Consider the following 8843-nt stretch of genomic DNA (forward strand, 5'->3'; position numbering starts at 1 on the left):
CACACCGCGTCCTCATTGGATAACTATTACGGAAAGATATTTCAACCAATATGAATGTACAACCCATCCTGGTTAGCTATGGTACGATAAGATGATTTTATTTCTCAATCTGGGGGCTTTATAAGTAGCTACTTATGAGTCGAAACTGCTTACCATTTTGAAGCTCACCTCTGTATTGTATGCAGGTAGACAAACAGACAGGCAGTATTTTTCTTTCATCGTTTTAAAGTTGATAATCCTTTAAAGTCTCTTTTGTCTTAGGTGTTTTCCTGTTTCTAAAGTTATGGACGCCATCGCGAGTTGGTTGACTTTTTTTTAGAATAACCGTTTCACATATGATATCGGATATGCTCCCTTTGTCGTTACCACAATCCCCTTTACTTTTCACGAATTACACTATGTACAAGGTTTGTGATAATATTAGCAACTCGACGCTTGCCACAGGTGGATCCGGATCTGTTTACCCTGCTAGAGCTCCTGCTCATGAGATCACCCGCAGTTTTTGGTAGGGTATGTGCTGCTGAGTCTGTAGTTGTCTATGTTGTATCTTGTGTACTTTTATTTGTCTAATTGAAATTTTACTTTTAGCCATGGCGTTGTCAGTTTTGATTTCGAGTTTTGTTTTATGAGTATGCCTGTTCCGCTGATTTCTTTCTGCCCTCTTTTACAGTCTGATAAAAAGATTGTTATTGTTAAACAGAGAAGCAGACATCCTCAATGATGAATTCAGCATTACAACTAATAATCACATGAACTCTAGAACTACCTATGTGAGGACTATCTCTGATTAGTGGGGTTGATTAGTGAGGTTAGTGCAGTGCACTAGTGGTATTGGAATCCGTTAAATCAAAACAAGCCTTACAACTTTGCAATTGATTTTCTAAGAAATCAATTTTGATATTTTGAGTTAACGGTGTCTTTCAACACATCAAAATCTTTCTTAAATCCAAAGATCATGATATTCTGTGCTTCAACAAGCTTCTCGAGTCTAGAAATCCTATCATCACTACCAGAAACAGAGTCAAAGTTAATGCAGCAAATTGTAACTATAATGAAGATGAGAACCATTTTTAGTTTCTCTTTAGATCACAATGACACTGATAACCTATAAAACGATTATAAGACCACGTGGATAAGACATGTGCCTATCTGTAGGCGTTTAACATAATGTCAAAATAAAAGACGACGATGATAACTAAGGGATATTCAAACTTATAAGTCGAAAACAAACTGACAGTGTAATGGCAGAAAAAAAAACTGTCAACGATGAAAAGACAAACAATAATATACAAAACAGAATATAGAAAACTAAAAACTGAGTAACACAAACAATATTTTAAACTGGAATTATCTCCGTTGACCCGACGGAAAATTACACCTTGCTTTACATGTAGCAGATGTCATGTTGATAATTAAATAATAATATCGACGATTAGTCTAATTAGGTAGATTACATACACAGTACAGGGTGTTAGCTCCTGCAATTGTATCATACAAAGGTCATTACTCATATTTAACCAGATTCTAGATTTTTTTTTCGATAAGGGCCCCAATTAAATCCAATGCTGAATATAAGGTAAATTTCGAGTCAGTTTTTTCCCGCCATTTCTAAATGATCAAATACCTCAAAAAGGAACAGCATTCCCTGTATGAAAAATTAGCATTTTGTTCCTCAAATTATATTTTCTGACTTATAGTATCAATTTTAAATGCCATATTTGTTTTAACTTCAACAAATCATTAACTTCAGGTCACCTTAATTTTATTACAATTTCCAACCAGAAAAGCATGTTCTAGACCAAACACTGCTGTATAGATCCCCAATGTCATAAGCCTGGAATGATGAAGTTCGAATAAAGCAAGCATCGCCTTTTTTCAAACTAACAACAAGTTAAGTTGATGCAGCTGGGTAATGGGAATCTGAATAACTATCAGCTGCAACAGCACCAACAGCGTTACCATTTACAACTAGTTCTGTCGGCATTTGATGTCCACGCTCTACAACAATGGTATGTGAAAAAACGTAAAGCCCTTCAATTGGGACCAAAAATGTCCCTGTATATTTGTTGTATCCATTTCCGGAATTAGTAAGTTCATTATCGAAAACAATGATATGGTGATGCCCTGGGTCGACCTCACCGTGTGAAAGGTATGCGTAAAATGCGATCTTCTGTAATGCGTCGACAACTGGACTAGAAATTAGCATTCGATCTTGCCTTCTTAATGCTGAAATAAAAAAAAGCAGTAAATGTACTGTTTTAGATGAGAGTTTAATTTTTAATAGATTCTTAGAAATTCGCAATGGATGAACTCGAACATGTCATCAAAATGTAGAGATATCATTTACTAATGTGCCAATCAAATATGCCAAAAAATGGTAGAGGACTTCATGTTCACGAATAAAACTATATGTTTATAACTGTATATAAAAGTACCTATAGAAAAGCGGTTCGAACGCATGAAATTTACAATGTGTTATTTGAATTTTTACAGCACTAAGTCGATACCTAAGTAGTTTATTCTTCGGGGCTGACTTGATCCATTAAACACCCGTCTAAAATTTTCAGTTAATAAATTTAGAAACTAAGATTTCAACTCCCTCAGATACAATTCAGCTAAGAAGGATTTTTGGTAAATTGCTCTTCCTATGTGTTGGTTCGTATACATCTTCAAATATTCGTTTACTGATGAAGATGAATCAAGAAAAGCGCTTCGGACACATGACATTTATAGCGTGTTTTTACATTTTGTACAGCATTGGGTCGATCCCGCTGCTGTAGGGTTATCATCTCCCAAGGGTATAACCATTCATGAAGTTAACACTTCGGTACTGATATGATTTATAACAGACTTTTTTGATATTTCCGTTGACATTTTTTAAATGGTTAGAAATTGAGGGTTTAACTCTCTTTCGCACGGTTCGTCTTAGACAAATAAAGGTGTTCTTTTTGGTTACATAGGTCTTCAATTGATCGTTTTTATATCTTTTGCTTTCCACAATTCGGCTTTAAGTGTTCCGTCTGAAGGTCACCCTGAAAAGCACTTCGAACGGAATTTGAAATTTATATGTTGCTTTTATCTTAAACAAAGCAATATATATATATTATACTGTATAACTTGATAACTTTTGTTGTAGTTTCAAAAATTATTTAACTTACTGACTGCAGGATCCTTTTCAGGACTACCAATATCTTCCTTACGTGTTTCCTGATTTATTTCATTGTTGCCTAAGGTCGGTGTAGTTGTGGAATAACACGGATTACAAATGTTATTTAAACGTAATGAAGAAATTCGTAATTGAGTTTCTAAATACTGAGTCTTCAACTGTTGTCTCCTTATTAATTTCTTCATATCTTGCATTTCGGCACGATGTGTTTTAACATTATCCTTTAAAAACTTTAAAACTAAATTCTCTTTTTCCAAAATCCTTATTTTGTTTTTTAAAACACCAAGCTCGGCAACTTCATTCCTCAATGACAAAATCTCGGTATTCTGCGATTCCACCAATTTCTCCAGCCGGGATATTCTGTTGTCATTATCAAACTCTGCAGAGGATCTTATTGTACAAATAAAAAATAGCAGAAAAATAGACGTTAACGTTCCTACAATAGAAGCCATTTAAATTCAAAACCTTTTTTCTTAGAACTGTGAACGTTTTGAATGCTTCACACTATTAAATTTAAGGTATCAAAAGCAAAATATACTATAAACGTGTCACAAGTCAAAGTGACTATCTTCGTGTGAGTGCTTATCTTCAATCACACCGTAGTGCACATTTAATTCAAGGTGTATGGCTTGATAACAGCCTGGATAAGTGTCCAATTTTATGCAAACATTTCATGGTTTTTAAGATATGTATATGTCTGTGTTCGATAAAGATGTTTTATAAGTAGCTGCTAGTGGAACCGAAAATGTTTACCATTCCTATGTTAATTATTGTCCTATCGTCATGCTCGTTCTCCTTACTCTTTAAATTATGAATTAGAGTTTTACAAAAGCATGAATTTTTCCGAAAAGCTGAGGACTTTTTTTTTTTTATCCCTTAGCCTTATTTGGTTCAACTTTTAGGAACTTTGGGTTCTTAATGTTCTTAACTTTGTACTTCTTTGACTTTATAACTATTATGATCATAGCGTCACTGATAAGTCTTATGTAAATGAAACGCGCGTCTGGCGTATTAAATTATAACCCTAATACCTTTGATAACTATTGCTACCTTTTATTTTAGCAATGTCTTTCTAAGATATTTTAAATATCAATTTTTATATCACCCAGTTAAAAAATGTTCCCCTTCAGGACGTATATTATATTTTGTCTTTAGAACAGAGGATGACCTCCTGATATACATGTATATGTACATTGTGGCAGTTGTATTTATAAGCACTTATTTTGAATGGGCGCCTGGATGAAGTCTTTTTTTAGGTATGCATGCAAAAGCAATTGTACTTCTTACTTTTCGTTTTTTTTTTATTTTCTTGTTTTTTCTACCAACATGTCAACTGATGCTCTAAGTTTTACTGAACTGTTAGCGAGTAGTCATATATATTTAGTTTAGACATGTTTTATCACCAGCCCAGTAGTCAGCACTTCGGTGTTGACATGAATATCAATTATATGGTCATTTTTATAAATTTTCTGTTTACAAAACTTTGAACTTTTCGAAAAACTAAGGATTTTCTTACCCCAGGAGTAGATTACCTTAGCCGTATTTGGCACAACTTTTTGGAATTTTTGGTCCTCAATGCTCTTCAACTTTGTATATGTTTTGGCTTTTTCACTATTTTGATCTGAGCGTCACTGATGAGTCTTATGTCGACGAAACGCGCGTCTGGCGTATGAAATTATAATCCTGGTACTTTTGATAACTATTTACACCACTGGGTCGATGCCACTGCTGGTGGACGTTTCGTCCCCGAGGGTATCACCAGCCCAGTAGTCAGCACTTCGGTGTTGACATGAATATCAATTATATGGTCATTTTTATAATTTTTCTGTTTACAAAACTTTGAACTTTTCGAAAAACTAAGGATTTTCTTACCCCAGGAGTAGATTACCTTAGCCGTATTTGGCACAACTTTTTGGAATTTTTGGTCCTCAATGCTCTTCAACTTTGTATATGTTTTGGCTTTTTCACTATTTTGATCTGAGCGTCACTGATGAGTCTTATGTCGACGAAACGCGCGTCTGGCGTATGAAATTATAATCCTGGTACTTTTGATAACTATTTACACCACTGGGTCGATGCCACTGCTGGTGGACGTTTCGTCCCCGAGGGTATCACCAGCCCAGTAGTCAGCACTTCGGTGTTGACATGAATATCAATTATATGGTCATTTTTATAAATTTTCTGTTTACAAAACTTTGAACTTTTCGAAAAACTAAGGATTTTCTTACCCCAGGAGTAGATTACCTTAGCCGTATTTGGCACAACTTTTTGGAATTTTTGGTCCTCAATGCTCTTCAACTTTGTATATGTTTTGGCTTTTTCACTATTTTGATCTGAGCGTCACTGATGAGTCTTATGTCGACGAAACGCGCGTCTGGCGTATGAAATTATAATCCTGGTACTTTTGATAACTATTTATTCTAATGACGATGTTTGAATTACTTTGTTTTAGTAGTAAAGATCCGATTGTCTTTACTTTGTTTTATCTTCTTCAAAATGACATGCCCTATCAACTATTAAAACAGACATCTTCTTTTAATAATGCCTTTTTATTCAAAAGTTATATTAATCCAAATCAAAGCTTCCATGCAGAAAATGATGATCTAGACCAATCACTGCTATACAAATTGCCAACATTCCAACCGGTAGTCGTTGTCGTCCTTAGAAAGCATGCATCATTTTGGTTAAGATGAATAACCACTACGGTTGAAGATGACGGGTACAAAGTACTCGATAAACTATCACCAGCAGTAGCTCCAACAATGTTACTGTTTACAACCAACTGAACTGGCATTCTGGTACCAAAATACCCAACAACAGTAAAAGCAAAAACATACATCCCCCCTAACGGAGCAGTGAATGCTCCGGTGTGATTGTTATAGCCGTTCCCGGAATTTGCAAGAACAGAATCAAAGATTATGGTATGATGGTGCCCCGGGTCGGTCTCTGTTTTGGAAAGATATGCGTGAAATGCGATAATTGGTAATGAATCACCGTTAGTTCCGGACAGCAGTAATCTTCTATTTCGGTCTAAATCTGAAAATAATTAAAAATATACTGTATGGAAGCTACATTTGTACGTATTGTGAAATATTATTATGAATTCCACAAAGAAATGCAAGTACCAAGCATTTTTTTTACTTAAATAAGGCCGTTAGTTTTCTCGTTTGAATTGTTTTACATTGTCTTATCGGGGCCTTTTATAGCTGACTATGCGATATGGACTTTGCTCATTGTTGAAGGCCGTACGGTTACCTATAGTTGTTAATGTTTGTGTCGTTTTAGTCTCTTGTGGATAGTTGTCTCATTGACAATCATACCACATCTTCTTTTTTATAACTCTAATCTCATACTACTTTGTTCCAAAACTAAAGGCTGGGGTCATTTCCTTTCGAATTTTCGTATTCCTACCTTTTAGTGTGAATGCTATTGTTTGAAATTTTCGAAAATTACTTTTCTAAACCAACATTTGACTTTTTGACTTTTGGTTCTGATTGCACGCAAGCAGACAGTTTTTGCTGTTGTTGACATTTTAGGAAATTGAATGTTAGTTTAATATGAATGCCAAAAAATTAAAACAAGAATTTTAAAATGACATGCATACGAAAAGTTTTCTATAATACTCTTAATTATGATTTATAAGTATTTGATAATCAAGGATGTATAAGAAAAGTTTAAGACCATTATGGTCATAAAAAGATCTAAGAACAAATAGTCAATCCGTCTAAGGTCGACATTGAATTAGAGAGTAATAAACTGTTGAGGAGTATAACAAATGGTCAAGTTCAGAGAATGAGTTGTAGCATTCTGACATGAATTAGCCAGTATTCACTATTTTTTGTATACATTATCTTCAGGCAGATAAACGGCTAATCAATATGGACGGATACAGTATGTTAATCAGGAACTATTACTCTTTCAAAATTTCCAAATACCTGATGAGGATCACATTGATAAGACTTCAATTGTTCTCTATAGGGCTATGTGAACTGTTATCTGTTCGTCTTTTTTTGTTTAAAGTTCTTCTGCATGTCTAAAACTTATGGTACTGATTGCTCGTTTGGAATTTCTTTAATTTTTTAAGGTTACAATTAAAGCTAGTAGGGAACTGAATGGAGATCTATCAATAATTGAGTAAAGGCCGGAGCCATGTCACTTACAAGACAGGAATTAATTTGAGATATTTGTTTAGTAACGATATACATGTACCACCATTCTCTGAAGGCTAATCTGGATCCATACGTTTTTTTTACGTTTGACTGGAGGAATTTCCTATGAGTTAATTATAGTTTTGAAAATACAAAAAATATATTCATTATTGGTTAAAGAAGTATTAAAATAGTTTCTATTATATTTGATTGAGATATATTGGTTATGCAAATGATATACCGTATAGCGGGATATTTTCGCGGGTGTAAAACTTCGCGATTTTCATTGAACAAGGTATACGAAATATTTTGGCGGTTATTATTTTGGCGGATTAAAAACTTTTATTAATACCTTTGTATGTACACTTTTGATTTGGCGGAATTTATTTTGGCGATTAAGTTCTGTCCGCGAAAATTTGCACCCCGCGAAAATAACCCGCTATACGGTACCTTAGCGTTTGAAAGGCTGGGACTCCGTTAAATTCAACTGCTATCATTTCATCGAAGGACGAATTCATCATTAGAATTTATACCTGCTATCATTCGTTTATACTCGGAAGTTACTACTAATTTTCTTGGATTGTGTGGAATGTCGATAATAACTATATTAATGTGTCGACAAAATACAGATATTCAATAAATCTTATAAAAAGTAAAATCACAAAAAAACTGAACTTAGAGGAAAATCAATTCGGATAGTCCATAATCACATGGCAAAATCAAATAATAAAACTCATCAAAAACGAATGGACAAGAACTGTCATATTCCTGACTTGGTACAGGCATTACAAATGTAGAAAATGGTGGATTTTACCTGGTTTTATATCGCTAATCCTCTCACTTTGATGACAGTCTCATCGAGAAACAGCTGATACCCAATATAAAAATAAGAAGATATTGTAGCATTCCAACGAGACAACTACCCACAAGGGACCAATTGACACAGATAACACGACAGTCGAAACCAACTCAAATAAATGAAATCTCAATATACCTTTATGCAGTCTGTTGTTTGGAAGACCCTCTTTCTCTTTTTCTGACTCCTGGTTGTTTGGAGAAGTTAAGGTTTGATGAGACATCAACGAACTTGTGTTATTGGAACGCTGGAAATTAATACATGCCTTACAGCTTTGCAGTTGGTTTTCTAACCTGTCAATTTTGAGATTCTGTGCTTCAACAAGTTTCTCAAGTCTAGAAATCCTATCATCACTACTAGAAACAGAGTCAATGTTAATGCAGCAAATTGCAAATAATACAAAGATGACTTCCATGTTTAGTTCACGTTAGATCACAAGAACACTGATAACCTATAAAATGATGATAAGACATATGCCTATCTGTAGGCGTGTAACATTATGTCAAAATAAAAGACGACGAAGATACCAAAGGGATATTCAAACTTATTAGTCGAAAACAAACTGACTTTTTCATTGCAACAAACCTGTCAACTATAAGTCTAACTAGGTAGATCACATACAATTCAATGTACACAGTATAGGAAGGTAGCACCAACAAATGTAACCTAATGG

The 8843-nt window shown here is 34.4% G+C and overlaps 2 protein-coding genes across 2 annotated transcripts; both read right to left on the bottom strand.

The window, feature by feature from the left end:
* Positions 1-1789: 1789 nt before the first annotated feature.
* On the bottom strand, positions 1790-3741 carry LOC134699511 (uncharacterized). Its single transcript, XM_063561110.1, has 2 exons — positions 3159-3741; positions 1790-2226 (listed from the first exon to the last, which is right to left on the bottom strand). Exons 1-2 carry the CDS (start codon positions 3616-3618, stop codon positions 1892-1894), a joined length of 795 nt encoding a protein of 264 aa, XP_063417180.1. The 5' UTR covers positions 3619-3741; the 3' UTR covers positions 1790-1891.
* Positions 3742-5741: 2000 nt separating this feature from the next.
* Positions 5742-8587, bottom strand: LOC134699469 (collagen alpha-2(VIII) chain-like). Its single transcript, XM_063561059.1, has 2 exons — positions 8309-8587; positions 5742-6202 (listed from the first exon to the last, which is right to left on the bottom strand). Exons 1-2 carry the CDS (start codon positions 8583-8585, stop codon positions 5742-5744), a joined length of 738 nt encoding a protein of 245 aa, XP_063417129.1. The 5' UTR covers positions 8586-8587.
* Positions 8588-8843: the final 256 nt, after the last annotated feature.

This window comes from Mytilus trossulus, unplaced genomic scaffold (assembly GCF_036588685.1).
Source record: "Mytilus trossulus isolate FHL-02 unplaced genomic scaffold, PNRI_Mtr1.1.1.hap1 h1tg000070l__unscaffolded, whole genome shotgun sequence".
Classification (NCBI taxonomy): Eukaryota; Metazoa; Mollusca; class Bivalvia; order Mytilida; family Mytilidae; genus Mytilus; species Mytilus trossulus.

Bases quoted from the DNA above. Each gene is read 5' to 3' on its own strand.
- LOC134699511 (XM_063561110.1), bottom strand. From the start codon at position 3,618: ATGGCTTCTATTGTAGGAACGTTAACGTCTATTTTTCTGCTATTTTTT. The intron at 2,227-3,158 runs GTAAGTTAAATA...TTTTTATTTCAG, and splicing joins TGAAAAGGATCCTGCAGTCA to CATTAAGAAGGCAAGATCGA.
- LOC134699469 (XM_063561059.1), bottom strand. From the start codon at position 8,585: ATGGAAGTCATCTTTGTATTATTTGCAATTTGCTGCATTAACATTGAC. The intron at 6,203-8,308 runs GTATATTGAGAT...AATTATTTTCAG, and splicing joins AAACAACAGACTGCATAAAG to ATTTAGACCGAAATAGAAGA.